Source organism: Telmatherina bonti (genome assembly GCF_933228915.1).
Source record: "Telmatherina bonti genome assembly, chromosome: 23".
Taxonomy (NCBI): domain Eukaryota; kingdom Metazoa; phylum Chordata; class Actinopteri; order Atheriniformes; family Telmatherinidae; genus Telmatherina; species Telmatherina bonti.
The window spans coordinates 17,488,923-17,508,691 of record NC_136632.1 but is presented as its reverse complement, the minus strand read 5'-3'; the positions used below and the strand labels follow the sequence as shown (position 1 = coordinate 17,508,691).

The 19,769-nt window shown below is 40.1% G+C and overlaps 1 protein-coding gene across 1 annotated transcript; it reads left to right on the top strand.

Moving 5' to 3' along the window:
• Positions 1-6,156: 6,156 nt before the first annotated feature.
• On the top strand, positions 6,157-18,626 carry LOC306773162 (monocarboxylate transporter 2; the record flags this gene model as incomplete). The annotated part of the gene is made up of 4 exons (XM_079262902.1): positions 6,157-6,376; positions 16,220-16,363; positions 17,292-18,095; positions 18,346-18,626. The coding sequence occupies exons 1-4, from the start codon at positions 6,160-6,162 to the stop codon at positions 18,624-18,626; spliced, it is 1,446 nt and encodes a 481-aa protein (XP_079119028.1). The 5' UTR covers positions 6,157-6,159.
• Between the last annotated feature and the right edge of the window lie 1,143 nt (positions 18,627-19,769).

The window sequence follows — 19,769 nt, the reverse complement described above, 5'->3', positions numbered from 1 at the left end:
AATATTTTAAGAACCTAAATTTGCGTGTTGGGTTTTAAGAGGGAATTGGTTCAAGCAGGTTCACATTTGAACTTGTGATGTGGGTGTTGACAGTAAGTACTGCTGATCGTGCGTCCCTCTCTTTAATGTAATTATGGTGTGTTTACTTTGTACACACATCACCTGATTATAAAGCGTGACAAAGTTTCTGTCACTTGACTACCTCTGTCTGTTTTCCATTACTACCTGGGAGGAAAGGTTGCAGGCTCAAGGTGAACGCTGTGCGGGGCAGGTCCGGCGTGATCTGGAGTGGGAGCCAGGTCTCTGAAGAGGGTTGTATTGTGTGTGGGATTGTGTGTCAGGACCATAGACTGTATATAAAGAGATGGACGGAGTCTCTGTGACATCACCCAAAGGTTTCTGAAGAGCTGAATTGAAGCTCGCTGGGGGGTTCCTACTGTCGCCATGTAGGCAGCGTCATGCGCGTTGTCTTGCCCGAAAAATACAAATATGGGCAAAGAGGTGGAGCTGAGAGGGCAGCCGTGAGCGTCATGGTGGATGATTGACATTGAGCGAACTCAGAGCTTTCTGTAGCTAAAAGCTAACCGAGCTAACCCCAAGATAACGGGAGCTACCCAGCTGTTACGACCCGTTATGAGGGTTGGCACAACAAAGTACGGCGGACACCATGGATGCAAAAGGAAGGCATTTTATTTTATACCCCTGGGTAGCTAACACAATGTAGCTAAGCATGTAGCAACATGCTAGTTGGTTGTTAAACAGACAAAGAAAAGGACTGCCAATGCACACTCTAGGTCTGATGAACCCAACCAGGGTAAGACCACAAGAAAAACAAACAAAACAGAAGTCTGAATCCCAAATAAATTCATAAGGTTCACACACAGGAATGTCCTGTCATGAAAACCAGAACAATGTCCTTAAAGTTCACCACAGACATAGGTCTCAAAGGACTCCCATAAAAGTAAACATCACGCAAAATGTCCAACACAAAACCCAAGTTGAGGGGGACAACCACCAGAAACAGACAGTTGCTTCCCCCTCCAGCCGAAGTGCAGCAGTGTCCTTTTATTTCCTGGTTTGCTCCCGGAATGGCACTCTGTGAACCAATAAGAAGAGGGGCCGTCGAAGGTGTGTCCACAGTAACCACTCCCGGATCGGGGGGGCGGAGCTTGCACTTTCATCCAGAATGGAGATCAGGTGTGGGTCTTTCACAGGTGCTCGTAACACTCTCCCCCTAAAGTTACAAAACCTTTCTCAGGGTTTGTGACAATGGATATAAGCACAGGTTAGTTACATACATCTTGAAAGTGCATCTGCACACATGTTCTCTGAGCCTCTCTTGTGGCAAATGTCAAGTGGGCGGTCCTGGACCAACAGGGCCCACCGCATAAGGCGGTGATTTTTGTTGTACATACGGGACAGAAATACTAAAGGATTATGATCTGTGTACACTATAATTGGGCTGTTCACAGAATCAAGGTACACTTCAAAATGTTGTAAGGCTAAAAGCAATGCAAGTGTTTCCTTCTCAATGGTTGAATACTTGCCTTGGTGTTTGTTAAATTTTCGTGAAAAATAACAAACAGGACGGTCAATCCCATGTGGATCTTCCTGCAGGAGAACCGCACCAGCTCCCCCAGCACTTGCGTCCACCTCCAGTTTAAAGGGTTTACTTAGGTCAGGTGCTGCGAGTACAGGAGCATGGCACAACATAGCTTTAGCAGTTTCAAAGGATTTTTGACATTCTTCAGTCCACCTAAATTCGCGCTTCGGACTAATGAGGTCTGTGAGTGGGCGAACGACATCTGAAAAGTTTCTACAGAAAGATCTGTAATAACCGACCATCCCTAGAAAACGCCGGAGTTCACGCCGTGTAGCTGGGGCAGGAAACTCAAGAACAGCAGTTACTTTGGCATCAATAGGACGATCATTTCCTTTTCCTATTTCACGCCCCAAATAGGTCACAGTTGCTTGTGCAAATTCACATTTTGCCAAGTTCAAGGTTAACGAAGCTTTCCCAAGACGATCAAACACTGCGTGCAATGCTTTCACGTGTTCCTCCCACGTTTCAGTGAACACTACCAAATCGTCTAAATACACAGAACACATTGGCAAATCGGTTAACACATGGTTCATTAATCTCTGGAAGGTAGAAGGTGCATTGCACATGCCAAATGCCATCACCGTATACTGGAGGAAATCATCTGGTGTCACAAACGCAGATATCTCTGATGCACAGTTTGTTAACGGCACCTGCCAATACCCTTTTAATAAGTCTAACTTGCTCATAAACTTCGCAGCTCCTAGTTTGTCCACACAGTCATCAATTCTCGGTAACGGAAAAGAGTCAGGCACGGTGACTGCATTTACCTTACGGTAATCAGTTATAAACCTGGGTGTTCCATCAGGTTTAGTTTCTACTAAACATGGGGAGCTCCACGGACTCCAGCTGGCCTTAGCAAACCCATGTTTTAACAAGTAATCAGTTTCTTGCTTCATGAGGGCTCTCTTTGCAGGAGAGGCTCGATACGGATGCTGCTTTATGGGTTTTGTGTCTTTGATGGCGATGTCATGCGTTAAAACGGTGGTTCTGGAAGGAATATCTCCAAATAGGCATGTGTAACGGCTGACTAAACTTAGCAGATCAGCCTGTTGCTCTCGAGGGAGGTGAGATAGAGTGGCAGGTAGTTTGGCCAGCATCTCAGAGTTTGGGAGACGAGCTGCTAAATACGCTCCTTTAGGTGGGTTAAGACCTTCTTCCCCATTCACCGTGTTATCCTCAACAATTTCGGATACAACCGCTGCTGAAACTGGGCCACCCAGTTCTACATCACGCTCTTTATACATTTTCATCATGTTTACATGACACATCCGAGCTTTTCTGCGGCGGTTGGGAGTCTTAATGATGTAGTTATGTTCTCCCACACGATCTATAACATCAAATGGTCCTTCATAGCGCGTAGATAGGGCAGAGCCAACAGTGGGTAATAGGAGGAGAACCTGGTCACCAGTCTGGAAATCCCTCCGTACTGCAGAGCCATCGTACAACCGCTTCATTTTTCTCTGTGCGGTACTTAAGCATTGCCGAGCTAAGGAATTTGCGTGATTTAATCGGGCATGAAAATGCTTCACGTACTCGTGTACACTGCGTTTTCCTTCATCCTTAGGAAGAAGAAACCTCTCTTTTAAGGCGCGAAGTGGACCACGCGGTGTGTGTTCAAATACAAGCTCAGCGGGGCTGTACCCTAGGGATTCCTGGGGAGCTTCCCGAGCTGCAAATAGAACGAATGGGAGCCCCTCATCCCAAGTCTTCTGACTTTCAACACAATACTTCCGCAACATGGATTTCAGAGTCTGGTGCCAACGCTCCAGTGCACCCTGTGACTGGGGGTGATATGCACTAGACGTAACGTGTTTCACATTTAATGTCTGAAACACAGTTCTGAACAGTCTGGACTGAAAATTTGTCCCTTGATCAGACTGGATTATTTTAGGTAATCCAAAAGTGGAAAATAATTTAGTTAAGGCCTTTATCACTGTGTTAGCCGTGATTTTTCGCAAAGGAATGGCCTCGGGATAACGAGTAGAAACACACATTATCGTCAAGATAAACTGATTGCCATTCTTAGTTCGTGGCAACGGTCCTACGCAATCTACCAGAACTTTATCAAACGATTGATCTACAACTGGAATGGGTGTTAACGGAGCCGGATGTATGACTTGATTCGGCTTGCCTGCTATTTGACAAACGTGGCAACTTCCACAGAAACGTGTCACATCGCGTCGCATCCCTGGCCAAAAGAAGTGCTTTAATAACAGTTTATATGTTTTTGTTATCCCTAAATGACCCAACCATTGGCTTTCATGCGCTAATGAAATGACTTTTGAACGATATTGACGGGGTATCACTATTTGTTTTACCATGCTCCACTCCTCACCATCACCACCCGGGGGTGACCACATGCGTATCAGCATTTCATCCTCTAAATAGTACAAAGGTAATGAGCTTTTACCAGCTGCACTACTTTTCAATGACTCGTAACAACATCTCAGTGTTGGGTCAATTTTCTGCGCATCAATCAACTGTTCACGTGAAATTAGGAGAGTATCTGAGCCAGGCTCAGATAAAGAATCTTCCCTGGAAATCTGATCCTTCCCTGTAATCGAGACCTTGTCACTAACAGGGATTTCCTCCTCTGTCAGTAATTTTCCAAAAACAGTGTCCGACAGCTCAACTTCTCATCCCTTATGAGCTTGTGCACGAGTCACAGCACAAGCAGGGAATACAGGGGAGTGTTGGGATGCCTCTGCTGCAGGAAGGTCCAATATTTCTAGCGGGGGAACTACACGTCCCCCTGCCACATCATTCCCCATAATTAGTGTTATTCCCTTCATAGGCAACTCAGGACAAACAGCCACTGGAAAAACACCACTTACAAGGTCTGTTTTAATATGAACCCGGTGAACTGGTCGCGGTACATAACCCATCTCTATCCCCCTGATTACCACGTTATATTTACATGATGACACTTCAGAGAATGGCAACGCAGTTGCCAAAATGAGAGTCTGAGAACCACCTGTATCTCTCAATATACGAACAGGTACGTCATCATCTACGTTTCCTGTTAATGAAACAGAACCAGTAAATATAAAAGGGGCAAAACATGAATCAGCTTTATCAGATTCACGTGTTTTCACCTTTTCTAGGTGGTCTTGTGACTGGACCAGTGCTACTTCTTTTGTGATGGACTGGGCTTTCTTTGCTTTTCCTTTTAACAGCACACAATCTGCAATGAGGTGACCTTGTCTGTGACAATAAAAACACTCTCGTACTTCAGGCTTTCTCATTAAACGTATGCATGCTGTCTCTGTGCTTTGTCTGTCTGAGCGCACGGGGAGTTTATCCCCACGTACAGGAAGAGACATCTTGTGCGTCAGCACGTATTCATCCGCCAGTAATGCGGCAGAAGAAAGAGTAAGGGCTTTTTGTTCATTTAAATATAACACAATACGCTCAGGGAGGCATCTCTTAAACTCTTCCACCAACATAAGTTCTCTTAATGTCTCTAAGTCATTAACCTTTGATGCTGTGCACCACTTATCAAAGAGCACGCTTTTCTCCCGTGCAAATTCCACATACGTTTGTCCAGCAGTTGGTCTCTGCTGTCGAAACCTTTGGCGGTAAGCTTCAGGGACTAACTCATATGCCTGCAGAACAGTGGTTTTAACAGTGTTGTAATCCAAACTGTCCTGCAAAGGCAGAGCTGAAACAACCTCCTGGTCAACCTCCTGGTTGAAGGTGTGACCACAGTAACCACTCCCGGATCGGGGGGGCGGAGCTTGCACTTTCATCCAGAATGGAGATCAGGTGTGGGTCTTTCACAGGTGCTCGTAACACCAGCTAACGGAGGTAAGCGGGCTAAAGCTAGGTCATGTTGTTAACCGGCTAAAAACCGCGGTTGTTCTATGTTCTTCTTACTTGAAGCCGGAGATTGGTACCTGTCAATCAAAAGGACACGCCCCTAAATTTGCAGAACTTTGAGATTAAATTACTTTTAAACGGGTGAGTTAGAAGAAAATTCACTCCCCCCACAGTTGTCATGAAGGTAAACCTGACCTATAAACCGAAAATGGATTTTTGAACCAGGCTGTAAACATATTTATTTCTGTCGTGAAGTTGGTCTTTTTAACATGGGAGTCTATGGAGATTTGCTCTGTTTTGGAGCCAGCCCCTAGTGGATGAAGGGGGAACTGCAGTTTTATGCACTTCCGCATAAGCTTCACTTTTAACCGCCGGAGGTTGCCACTTGGTCAGGACACATCTCTTTCAGGATGTGAAGCTCTGGTGTGTCTTCATGTGTCACTTTGGTGGTTTTCACTTAAATGACACAAATGACAGCCTTTTATCATCACACAGCTGTGTGCACAGTGTCAATATGAGCTGAAGCTGGTTGTGTACCCATAGTTTCACTGACGAAATGTAACATTTTTCCTATAAACACCTTCTCAGCTGACTTCCTTCTAATTTTAAAGCTTCCTAGAAGTAACGAATGAACAGAAGAGTAGACATTATGCAAGTTATTTCCTCTATGAGAATTAACTTTCTTTCTTTTTCTTTTTATCTGTCATTGCAGTAAATATTGTTGAGGTGGGCCAGTGATGCCACCTCCAGCCACAAGTCCTCCTGCTGTGCCCCCACCAGACGGCGGGTGGGGGTGGGCTGTGGTGTTGGGATCTTTCATCTCTATCGGTTTCTCCTACGCCTTCCCCAAAGCCATCACAGTCTTCTTCAAAGAGATCCAGATCATCTTCAATGCCTCCTACAGTCAGATCGCATGGATCTCCTCCATCATGCTTGCAGTCATGTACGCTGCAGGTTAGTCATGGTTGTATTTAATCTCATTCCAAAGCGAAAGAAAACATAGAGTGTGCTGTCATCTTTTCTTGTGCCCTACACTCTGAAAACTGCTAAACTTTATAGATTAAGACCATATCCTTAATTTTTCACCAGTCACATAGTTTTACCTCTTAGCATGTAACATATAGAAGACTCCAATATATGTTCTTTTACGTGAAGATCCCAGATTTGTAAGTCAGTTGGAACATGCATAGATTTGTTTTAAGGTCTGAAATGAAAATAGAATAAAATGCATCCACTAACTTAAATGAAAACTGTGCATCTGCTGCAGGATCCTCAGCAGTTATTTAGTCCCTCTGCGTATGAGCATTCATGTTTACTCTGAACATGCTTTACTGCAGACCAAATAATATCCTTTACAAAGAGTTAAAAACAAACAAAAAGATTGGGTTTTGATTTGTCTTTTTGTTCCATGAGTGGATGTTTTGTGTGAATCAGATCCTCTGGTTTAGCTTGATTATACTTGTTTTGCTGACATGTTTGCTTTTTTCTGTCAGCTGTTCTCTTCAAGCAGTATCTGCCTAAATGTTCCCAATGGAACATTATTGATTGTGTATTTGTTTGGTTTCTTGTTCTTGGTTTTAATCTGTTTCAGATAGTTTTAGTTACCTGTCATTTTCCCCAAACAGTGTCTTGTCTTGTTAATTATTCACCACAGTATCACCTGTTTTCTGTACTCAGCTGCATCTACTTATCCAATCTCCCCTGTCAGTATAAATTCTCCTTGATATTCACCATTTGCTCCCTGGCTTAGGTTGCAGTTCACTTATATCAGCAAGTTATTTGTCTGCACAAGCCATTTCACACTGAAGCCTAAACAAATTCAGCTTTTCAAAAAAAATTTTTTTTTTAACTTTTCTTTTACATTTATTCCTATAAAAAGTCATTGCCACATTATATTTCTGTATATTTATAGGAGAAAGTTTTTTTTATTTAGTATTCAACAACCCAGTTTTGATTTTGTATACTATTAGTTCATGTCATGGAAGTTATCTCATTCTCCATGAAAACTGCATAAAACAAATTTGAAGGACCTGTTTAAACTGTTATACAAAAACAAATCCTAGCACACAAATCTTTTTTGACTTTCCTACTTTTTAAATAATACCCTCTGGTGTTGTTTGCACAACATTTTTGGAAGGCGCGTTTCGCAATGAGGTATAGCTTGTAAGGATCGTGCTCCAGTGGAATGAGCAACACGGCTAGATGTGTGGGTTGTACCCCTAAAAATGTGGCAAATTCTTGGCAATATCACACCATCCATTATGTTTTATAAGCTCCAATATTACAAATGCATAAATCATCAGGTCTAATTTTTCTTAACTGATTTTTAGGATCAAGTAGTAGTTGAACACAACTCAAGTTTTGGTTTAAACTTTCATAAGGCTCACTGACATCACATTTCTCTTGTACAGTACCAATGTGTCGAGCATAATAAGAGGATTTAACAAAGTGATGTGTACCAGAAACCTACACCAACGTATTTTGCTCAAGAGTTGCTGAGTGTAACCTCTTCCTGCACCACTTTAAGTTTATGATCTAACTTCGGATACAGTTTATAACGACACAAGTGATAAATAGAACCTATGATGACCTAGATGTTAAAACCATAGAGCAGAACACATGCTGGCACCACACTCGCCTATACATACCAAAACTAGAAACCAGTTACTTTGAGCCAGAGTCTGTTACAACCTGTTATCTATACACTGACTTAACTCAACAGTCCATACGGAGGTGGTGGATTGTCATTGAATGGATCTCCATGGAAAAAATGAGGTGTGATAGAGATAAACTGATGTTTTCTAATATTCTAAACAAATCTCCGCCACTAATGAGATTCAGACAAGCTTTCAGACAGTGATGACATGAATCTGACTTGGTGAAGAAGAAATTTAAACATTGCTCCGATTAGCTGCTGTATTTCCCTCTTGTGTTTTAGCGTTGCAGCGCTCTCTTGGGCAGTGCCGTGGCTGCCATCTGTCCACACTGTAATCCTCACTACTTGTACTGTTGTCACCATCTGTGCTGGTCAGTGGCAAGCCGGAAACGCTCTGTGCTGTATGGAGCAGCTTCTACAGGGAAGGAAAGTGGATAACAAGGAAATTTTTTTTTTTTTATGAGGCTGAAATGTATTTATTACAGGCTACTGCTCATTAACAGGTGGTGTTCATTTGTCTGAAAGTTTAACAGCCTGAAAGCTGCTCATAGCTGAGGAAAAACTTGTTTCTTGCTAGAAATATTTGGTCGTAATTGCTAATAGCTGAACTCCACAGAGAGAAAAAATTGGGTTGGGGTTATCAGAAGGGCTACAGCCACACTTCTTCTGCTTTCCAAAGGCTTAATGTCTTCATCATGCGGTGACGGCGTCAATAAGCGCAGTTACTAAACGAGGAGCTATTCTCATTCATTCATTCATATTGATTGCACTCATCAGCTATTCATTAAACACCTGCTCTCTTGTTCTGCCTATTAAACGGATGATTCCATCACTCTTGGAATGTTTAACACCTTTCTAATTCCCCACAGCTGCTTCAGTGTGGTGTTTACACAGCTCTGTCATTACAGAAAGGCTGCCGGGTAATGAGCAAACAGCAACAGATACCCACAAGTACTAATGCAATTGATCCAAATGACTGAAAAGACCTTTCACTTATTACCACTGCCCTGCACTAACCTCATATTCACAACCTGCAATCCTTTTTGTTTCGTTATTTTTTTTATTTATTTATTTTTTTTGGGTCATGAATGCAAAATGCTAAATGCTCAATGACTGATATTTCCCATGTTGCCATTCAAATCTGCTTCCTGGATGTTAGCTAAAATAAACACTAGAGTCAGTCACTGTGCTGGTTTTTGTTCAGTACAATCAAGTTCATTATTTATGGCTTCCTATATGCTGGTGAAATGCTACCGTTGTTGCTAAGTATAAAACTACCAATTAAGAGTGAAACGTTTCAGTAGTTTTAATGGATCACCATGAATCTCTTCTCCTGGCATTTTATCTATTATTGTAATCATCTCAGGACTGACTTTTTGTCCATTAGCTTGATTGAAGAGCAAAGACAATGAAAGCTTAGCTCACATTAGCTTTGTGCCGAGGAATAACATATTAGCATGCTAATATGAAACTTTAATGAAGAACATTACACTAAATGCCCTTTGGTTTGTTATTTTGAACCTTGTCAATAGGGAACGTAAAGGTACATAAAGTCAGCAGACTTAATTGTGGTTGTTCCTGGCACTGCTGCCTGTTTAGCTTTAGATTTGGTTTAGATCCACTAAAAAGTTGAAAGAAATTCTCAAATTAGTTGGAGAAGGCTGAGTGTTTGTTGAGCTGGAAAAAGAGGAGATTAGCTTTATAAGGAGAAACTGAGTCCCTTCCAAAAACCCAGATATCATCCACAGGCTAGACTGGAAACCTAATCCTGTTTCTCTACTCAGATTCCTGGAAGTTTAAAGTATTGAATACCAATAAGCTTGTAAACCTTTTTATAATGGCTGTGCGTAAAATTTACTAATTAACAAGCAGGCGTTGTGCTTAGTTTTAATTCACCTTCCTTTTAATGACACATCCATATTCATCAACCTTTATCTCTACCTTAAGGAGCTGTAGTGAGTAGTTATAAGCTATTATTATTACTATTATTATAATTCGATTTGCTATGATTTTGCAACTTGGACTTTATTTCGTGTCAGGTGGTGGTCTTAACTTGCAGTAAACGGATGTCCGGCATTTTGAGTAGAGATTAGGACCGAGTGATTCATTCATTTAAAATCTAAATGGCAATTTAAATGGATGCAATTAGCAAATCACAAAATATTGTGATTAATTTTCATTTTACATGGTGTCTGATCCAGGTTTTGTACCTGTAAGATTCACAAATCCACTATTTATTTCCATATTTCTCGTGCGACAGTCTAAACTTTTAAACATGAAGTCGTATTGCATTTTCAAACCTCATCGTAGACTACTTTTCCGTAAATGACATTATGATGCTGTGACAAAAACACAGAGGACAGATTTTGTTCTGCTTGTGAAATGTCCCGATGAAATCAATAAAGACAGTTTTCCTGAGCGGAGTTTATCTACATATTCTGAGATTTCAGATCTCAAATAACATTATGACATTAATAAAACCTACAAAGAATGAGTCCATTTTGGGTCCTAATGCGTCTCAGAAATGAGTAGATTCAACTTGTTCAGATGTGTCTCTGTGATTAATATGAAGTCCCTAGTACAACGTGCGTGTTTCCATCTTCTCTTCTACAGGAGAGTTTAAAAAAGACATACTGTTGTCGGCATGTCAGAAACATGCCTTCTCTGCTGGTTAGTAGGGGTGGAAACATCAAATAGAGAAATTTGTGTTTTTTGCTTCACAATTTTAAAATTAATTGTTTTGTTAAAGAAATTGATTTTTTTCCCCAAATAAATACAAATAATCCCCTATAAAATTTGTCTTTTTCATTGTTTTTATTGATCTTTTTACCTGTCTTCTTGGGCATTATAGCAGCAGAATGATGATCTGGCTACTGTGTTGTTTTTTTCTTCATTAAAATCAGTAAAAATGACGAGCAAAAAAAAAGTTTTATACATTTATTTTTGTTTTTACTCTACAAAAATCAGCAATATCAAAGAACTGTGAGAATTGCAATTTAAATCACAGCCCTACTGGTTAGAGTGTGTGCAAAGGTGTTGTGTAGAGACGTATGTGTTTGTGCATTAGGATGAACCTTCGGCCACAGGTTGCATCCTACAGTGCAGCTGCTCATATTTCAACTTTGCATCCTTTTATTGGAATATGGAGCTCTTAATAATAATTCTCCATCTCATGTTAAAAAAAAAAACAACTATATTTCTGCTTAAATACTGAGTGAACCTAATAAACAGGAAAGCAAAACAGGACACAAAGGAACTAAACAAGAAAAAATACAGAAAACCAGAACTGAGAAACCACATGACACATCACATTATGACACAGTTAGATTTTTTTTAACTATTCTGGTTTAGTAGGAACGGGCTGCAGGATTATTTTAGTTTTATATGCATAGAAACAACTTGGTCTGATGCTAGAAATGGGCAAAATTAAAAAAAAAAACAAAAACAAAAAAAAAACCCACAATCCTCTGTGGCGTGATGCCAACAAATGCTGTTTTGCACCTTTAAAATGTATACACCAAAAGCATGGATGATGCTGTCAGGAAATTCACCTGCAAGTGCATTTGTAAGTGATGTCAGTTTGAACCAATACAGACTGAAGATGAATTCACACACTCAACCACATACCTGCTTGAGTCTGTCAAGTTTAGTGATTTTGACACAAGCTGAGGATTTGCGATTGGGTGATTGTAAACATCCATGTTTACTATACTGTTGGCATGCTAATGTTGACTGGATTTCCTGGAGTCTTGTCCTTTTGCTGGGTTTCTGAATAGTCGGATGATAATATTATAATAATATTTTTCTTCCTGAGCCTGGAATACCAACACAGCCTGATATAAATAGTGTAGTTTTAAACCATTTGTGATGTACTTGAACTTGTAGATGCCCACCATGTCATATCTTGACATTTTCCCACCAGTAAGGTACGCTAGCAGAGGAAGATCTTAAGATTTGCATAATCAGTTTACCGACTATGCAAATCACCTGCAAACAACAGTATCTCTAACAAAACAACTATTGTGAGCTAAACCTGTAAAGTTGTTGAAACTAGGTGTGGCTACAAGTTGTAAAACCCCGTTTATGGAACTCCTGAAGGAAATGTCTGCAGTTATTTCACATCACAGAAAATGTTCAAAGGGATGCCACGGCATGCTGTCATCCCTTCAGAAGACTGTCGCACTGCGATGATGTCTTTAAGCTGCATGCTGAGTGACTGGTGGATCAATGTTTCTAATCCATGGAGAGGCTCGGGGTTGACCTTGACAGTTAAATTCTCTGCCAGTCATAAATGCAAGAAGACGGTATGAACGGAATTCTCTCTCAGAAGCTGCAAAGAAGTTAAATGTGATATTTACATAGATTAGCAAGTGGCTAACTTAAACCGTTATGCTCTACTAAACTCATGTTTTGGTCTAAAGTTATTTCTTTCATCTATATGATAGTCCCTCGTGAAACCCCCCCCCCCCCCCATTTCTGAAATTTAATTCACTGTTGAAATAGCACCATGATGTTCACTGGATTTGCTGGATGTGGAAAGGATTAAGAAGTCTTTCACTGACTATGTAATTCTGTCAAATAATCCACTGGGCATCCTGTTAACAGTTTTTCATATGGGACGGTTTCATAAATAGGAAAAAGCTCAAACGAAAACTGTCTGTGATGAATGGATACTATAGAAAAACATTCATGTTTGCTTTTGCAGATATTAAACAGGAGTTTTACATTTGCCACCTCACTGGTGATCATTTTCCCATCCAGATAGATCTCACAGTTGAAGGCCTCCTTCCTATCACAAGCTGGCTTTAATATCAGAGGCACCATCTGTTGCTACATATTACACACCACATTATCTCCAAGATTCACATTAACATAAAAACTTAGATTTAGTGTTTTCTCAGACATGTTTATTCTCCATTTGAAAATCTGCCCCATGGGCTAGAAGCCAGATGTGAAATCATATCTGAAAGCCTTTTCCATGTCTACTTGCAGCAGAACAGCTTTTAAAAGTAGTTGCTTCCAGTTCTGTCAGCTCTACGCTGTGTGAAGTGTGATGGATAGCTGGCTTCCTCACATCATGAGCTGCACATATTTTTACCTTAAAGGCTCATCGGGGAGAAAACGGTTCATGGCATTCCTGTATGTTACTCCCTTTTGGAATCTAGGTGGTTATATTTAGTTAAGGGTTTTATGCACTGTGTAATGAACTCCACACTGGGTCTGGCCACGAGATGATAAAGCTTTTGCAAGGGAAGTTATGTGCATGCTCAGGGGCTTGCTCATCTTGGCCGATTCAGGCCCAGTCAAGCCCCCCTGAGAATAATGATCACTGCTGTGGATGCAAATGAGGGGAACTTTCCTCAAGGTCAGGAAAAGATTCATGCAGAGCAAATTAAGTGAGATGACTTCTTGTCCGCTGTGGCTTTTTAAATTGCATTGGCAGAAATATGATACATGGAATTATTTCAAAAGAAAAAAAACTCTTTTAATTACATTTTGCTACCCTTTCGATTTACACTTCCTGTACTTAAAATTCCACTCAATTTCAAGAAACACTGAAAAAAAACCTGTTTTTTTGTGATGTGCAGCGAAAGCAATCAAATAATCTCTGATATCTTATTTGGAAAAAAGTGAACAGAATGTGAATAATGCATTTGAAGTACTTTAAGTAATTTAAGGCCACGTATTGTAAATTTTTTCATATAGGTGTCAGAAGTCCAACAACACTGATTTCAAAGTATATTACCCCAAATTCAGCATTGGTCCTTAATTCAGCCATTCCAAAAGGATCTCTGGAGAGCTCTATGGAGAACAGGTGGTTTCTGTGTCTAAACCTTTCAATGTTCATCAGTGGTGGCTGTCCACTCCCCTCTCGGGGGAGAGGATGTGGGTTTGCTGGTGTTGTGGAAAAAAGTCTGTCAATGACGAGGAGTCTGGTTCTGAAGTGAAAAAGATTACAAAGTTTATGGAACACTCAGTGATTTTAGAGGGAAGGCTCAGCTAGCTGAGGGGGAGTCAAAGGCACTGGCCTGGGCAATAAACTGAAAATTTACCGATACTGAAATTTACAACAATAACTGACATAATTTTGCCCGTGTTGGTTATTTTGGTTTAAAAAAAAAAAAAAAATGTTTCTGTGATGGAAAACTGATTCCTAGACTGCACAAAATGGAGAGATTAAAAGTTGCTTTATATATAAGATACGTTAAGCACGTTGCAGTCACATCTGATTTCTGGATTAATCACAGAACGGATCTGTACATCAGTCTGAAGTCTCGTATCAGTCTAGTAGTTTTCCTCCATTTATCATTATGGTGAACTGCTCAAGATATTGTGATATTTATTTGAGGCCATATTGCCCAGCCCTACTATCCACGGCCGGGGCAGTGGCTATTTTCCTTTGTGAGGTCACCAAGGGAAAGATCCCACACTCATCTGTTTGAGCACAGATTTGCTAAAAAAGTGTAGCAAGCAGCTGAAAGAGGTGAAATAATTTACTTGTTTTTGGGCCTCATACAGAAGCCATGGGGTTACACATGACTTTTAGAAAACCTTTAGCAAGTGATTTATTTCATAATAGGAGACCTTTAAGTGAAATTTGGCATTGTTGAAAGTTTAAAACATCAAAAAGTCCAGAAATAAAAAGACAAAAACAAATGGTGAGTCATCCATTTAGATTAAATGTATTTTACAATTATTTTCTTCCAATTATGCTGACATTCATCAAAATTTTGTTATTAATAGTGACTCAAAGCAGCAAAGGAACCACACATTTTCCTTGTAAGGATTTAGGCCCAAGTGTCAGAAATGTATTGTAATTGTAACTTTTAAAACGGATTTTCTCCTGTTTGTGGGTTGCGCTGGTGCAGTTATTGATCAGGACTCCATTTCTGGTTAAAGATTGGCGAAGTAAATAAATCAAATAAACATATAAATAATCTTGTGATCGACGAGAAACCTGTCCAGGGTGTACACTGCCCCTTGCCCGATGTTTGCTTGGATAGGCTCTCTGGTTTCTCCACAATCCTGAATGAGACTAAGTGGTATAGAAAATGAATGAATGACTGAATGAATAAATAAATGAATGAATGGAAGATAAACAAAAGGTAAATAAATCTGCTTTGAATCAACAGGGTAATAAACTGAACAGAATGAATGCTATAATGATAAGTAGAGTCCAGAAAAAAACCCCAAAAGAATTCTAATACATTCTTTGCGTTTTAATACTAAAATGGAAATATCCATCATATTTCCTGTAAGTTTAAAGTTACCAGTTGACCTTGCATGTTTAGAACTGGGAGAGAAAGTCTGAGTACTGGGAGAACATGCAAACTCCAGACAGAAAGACCTAAACCATAAATCTAGCAGAAATCTTCATGCTGTAAGACAGCATTTCAAACCCGCAGTCTTCATTCAGTACTTCTTCTTTAATGGTAAACATGCATCAACCATATTTACCAGGAGCTACCTTTCATACCATACTGGATAATTTATGCAAACGTTTCCATTTTTATGTTTGTGTTGCTCATATTGGACAAAACCATTTTTGAGAGATGGGACCCCTTTTTCTTTTTTACCCATAAGACCTGTTTTGTCCACGAAGCATAAATAATTCCAATGGTTATCATAATCTTTAAAACATGTTGTGTTGCACTGCCCCTCAGTGTCCAAAAAAGTAATTTAATGCAAATTTAAGCACATCAATTCAAGAGATTTTTCTATTACCATAACGTAGTTTTTTTAGACTTGAAAGTGGAGATGATGAAATGCCTTCATTCAGAAAAACCTTTTCTAAATGATACAACTTTGTAAACTCAACAGACCTTTTATAAGAATGTATAACCATAAATATCATGTGCATTGCTTGCTCTTGTCTGAGTGTCAGATGCTTGACACAGTCTATGTCTCTAAGTCATAAAATGAGTGTCTTTATAGGCAAGACTTTTTCAGGAATGTCACTGCTTTACTTGGTAGCACTGTGTCTAAGATTTAAAACAACCTACTTACTGCTATTAATAGCAGCCACATCCTTACTGCAGCACTTAACAGATTAAATCATTACGCACTCAGTTTCAGTGATCCTGAAAACTTTAAACATACATTTGCTTTTGTTCTTTTTTTTTTTTTTTAATTTGTTGCAGGTCCCATCAGCAGCATACTGGTCAACACATATGGCTGCAGACCCATTGTCATGATGGGTGGATGCCTCTGTTCCACTGGCATGATCTTAGCTTCCTTTTGTAACAATGTGGTGCAACTTTACATCTGTATAGGAGTGATCGGAGGTAAGTCTATCTAAATCCATATAAGCCCCTTCTAAGTTGATAAGGATTGACCTGTGCTGCTAAAAAAAAAGAAGTTAAAAATATATATATGTTATAGTCTTTGCATTGTATTGCACATTATTTCTAAATTTTGTTTAAACTCTTATTAGACTAAGATGTACAGTGGCCTTCTTTCCTTTTTGAATTTCTCGTCTATGTTTTTTTTAAGATTCACATTCCCCAAAGCCGCAATATATATAGTGCAGTATTATAAGCCCCACCCCGGTTGCATTGCATGTTTACCATCATGGACAAACCTATCATGTGCACTGCCAAGGTGTTAAGTAACATCTAATTTTTTTCCCCATGAAATATAAAGCAGTGTATCCCCACAAGAGAAACTGACAAAAATGAGACACAAAGTATAACAAAGAAAAAGATGAACAATTGCCAGAAAACACAGACTGGCTACAAGCAGCCGTTTCTTTTAGCACTGGATCTTAAATCTTCATTAGTGTGGGCACTTTAATACAGTTGTGTCCAACAATGTTCAGTCACATTATTTCTGTCTATGTGTTTATTATTATTAGTTAGTAATTATATGGAGCTGTATTTGAAAGCCTCGGTCTTCAAGCTAATGCAAAATGTTCCCAGTGACATTGCTAGCATGCAAATGTTTATCCAGTGTATGGTTAACCTTTTTTTGTCTCGGTGCATTGGAAATGCCATTAGTACTTCAGATTTGAGTAAATTATTAATATAATGCTAATAATAATAACAACGGATTTGTAACTCAAAGCAATTCTAATGTGATTCCCCCTTTTTGGTTTATACTTTATTTTTATAGTAAAACATGAAAGAAATCCATTACAAAATGGTTTTTAAGTAGAAGCTGCATTCATGAATTTGGCATTGCTGTTTCAAATCTGACATGCTTCTGTCATCACAGGACTTGGACTGGCCTTCAACCTCCAGCCAGCACTGACAATGATTGGCAAATATTTTTATAAGAAACGTCCCATTGCTAATGGGCTGGCAATGGCAGGAAGCCCAGTCTTCCTTAGCACCCTGGCTCCTCTCAATCAGTACCTATTTAATCAGTTTGGATGGCGAGGCAGCTTCCTCATCCTCAGTGGCCTGCTGCTGAACTGCTGTGTGGCTGGCTCCCTCATGAGGCCACTGGGGCCGCCACCGACTAAGTCCAAAAAGAACGAAGAACTGCCCGCCATCCCTGCTACTACGAAAGAGAAGCGCAGTGCCTGGCAAATAATCAACAAGTATCTGGACTTGACACTCTTTAAGCATCGCGGCTTCCTCATTTACCTGTCAGGGAATGTCATCATGTTCCTGGGCTTCTTTGCACCTATAGTCTTCCTCACTGCCTATGCAAAAGACATGGGTGTGGATGAGTACTCTGCAGCTTTCTTGCTTTCAATCCTGGCATTTGTCGATATGTTTGCCAGACCTTCTATGGGGCTACTGGCAAACTCCCGCTGGATCCGGCCCAGGATCCAGTACTTCTTCAGCTTTGCTGTGCTATACAACGGAGTATGCCATATCCTGTGCCCACTGGTTGAAAATTACACTGGCTTGGTGGTGTATGCTGTTTTCTTTGGCTTTGCCTTTGGCATGGTCAGCTCAGTACTGTTTGAGACATTGATGGACCTGGTTGGAGCCCAGAGGTTTTCCAGTGCTGTGGGACTCACTACGATTGTAGAGTGCTGCCCAGTTCTCTTGGGTCCACCATTGGCAGGTACAGTGAGCACTTTTGTATGTTTCTATATGTTTTAACCATATTTCACATGTCACTGTGGGGTACAATGTATGACTTCTCAATATTGGTATATAGTTTATTAAGCCAAGGACTGATTTCTAGTAATAATAATGACTGATGTCAGCATTAAGGCACGTTTTCTGTTCAGTGCATCCCAGTTCTTTATGACAGAACTTTGTAATTGTAGACCTACCTTTTGACATTTCCTAACTTTTGTTCTCTTTTTCAGGGAAATTGGTTGATATCACAAAAAATTATAAGTATATGTACTTCTGCTGTGGCGCTGTTGTGATTCTCGCCAGCATCTGGCTTTTCATCGGAAACTTCATTAACTACAGACTCTTAGAGCGCGAGCGCAAGCACGCAGAGATGTACAAACGGACTGAGACGGAAGATCCGGACCCAGTTCAGGACGAGAAGGAGGCTGATGGTGAAGCTCAGGCCTCTGAAGAGTTGGTCGACAAGAGTGAGAAAGGTGAAGAACCAATGCAACGGGAGACCAACATCTAGAATGTTCTGCTCTGCCAACAGCTCACAGTCACCTCCACTGCAACTTTGCAACACCCTCGACTACAACCAAACTGAGCTCCTAGCCAAGAGGTGCCTCTCAGTGTTCAACCACAATCTCTTTGGGGTATTTCTCTGAAACTAACTGCCAAAGCAACAGTTTTGTTGTAAGAGGCTCTGAGACGTAGTATCTCTTTATTAAATGCAATAGCTGTGACTGCAACTGAATTATTAACCAGAGAATTAGATTATCCTACTGTATGTTTGTGAAGAGTCTATCATTCAAAAAGTATTTATAGTAATCGTATTGGCAATGTCTACTTTTCTGCCACATTTACCTCATATTGGTTGCACTGTACAGACTGCCACTCTGAAACACGGCTGCTGTTGTTTCACATTCTGTAAACCATGCCATGGGAGGATAACTTTCTACGTATGTTCATTTAATAACTACATTGGGCAGAGGACAATGTTTACCCCAAGGTACAAACACGTTTGCCTAGAAGAAGAAATTAAGAACTGGTTTATATATTTCTTAACTATTAGATTTTCTTTTCAGAAATTTTAATTAAAAAAAAAAGAAGTCAACAATGATTAAAGCGTGGTACTTCTACTTAGATTTGTCTATATTAAAATGAAAATTAAAATCCTGTTTGTGAAAAGAGAATTAAATTGCCAAAAGATATCTGGGCTTAATTTGTTCAGATGAAGAGTATATATTTAAAGAAGGGAGCTTGCTTTTAGTTCACTGTGAGCAACCCATATTTCATGCATTATCTTCTGTAATTTCCTCATATCTGTCGCTTTATGTCCTAATTGTGCTAAGCTGTAGAAACAAGTGTCATTTTATTCTTGCTTGATCTTCCAACATGAGGTGAATGTAGCATAGAAATGTTGCCACTGCTCAACCACCACAAGCATTGCATCAGTCAATGTAATTTCTGCTGCTTATTCAGGACTGGGTCACAGGGGGAAGCAGTGTAAATAGAGACCATCCTCTCTTTAACCACATTTGGACGCTGCAGTATTCCCAAGCTGGCTGGTTCCTGGTTCTCCCTAGAGCTTGTCCAGAACTTTTTTTTCTCTGTGAAACAAGTTATCCTGATCAGATGTTTGTAACACCTCAGCTGGCTCCGATAAATGCCA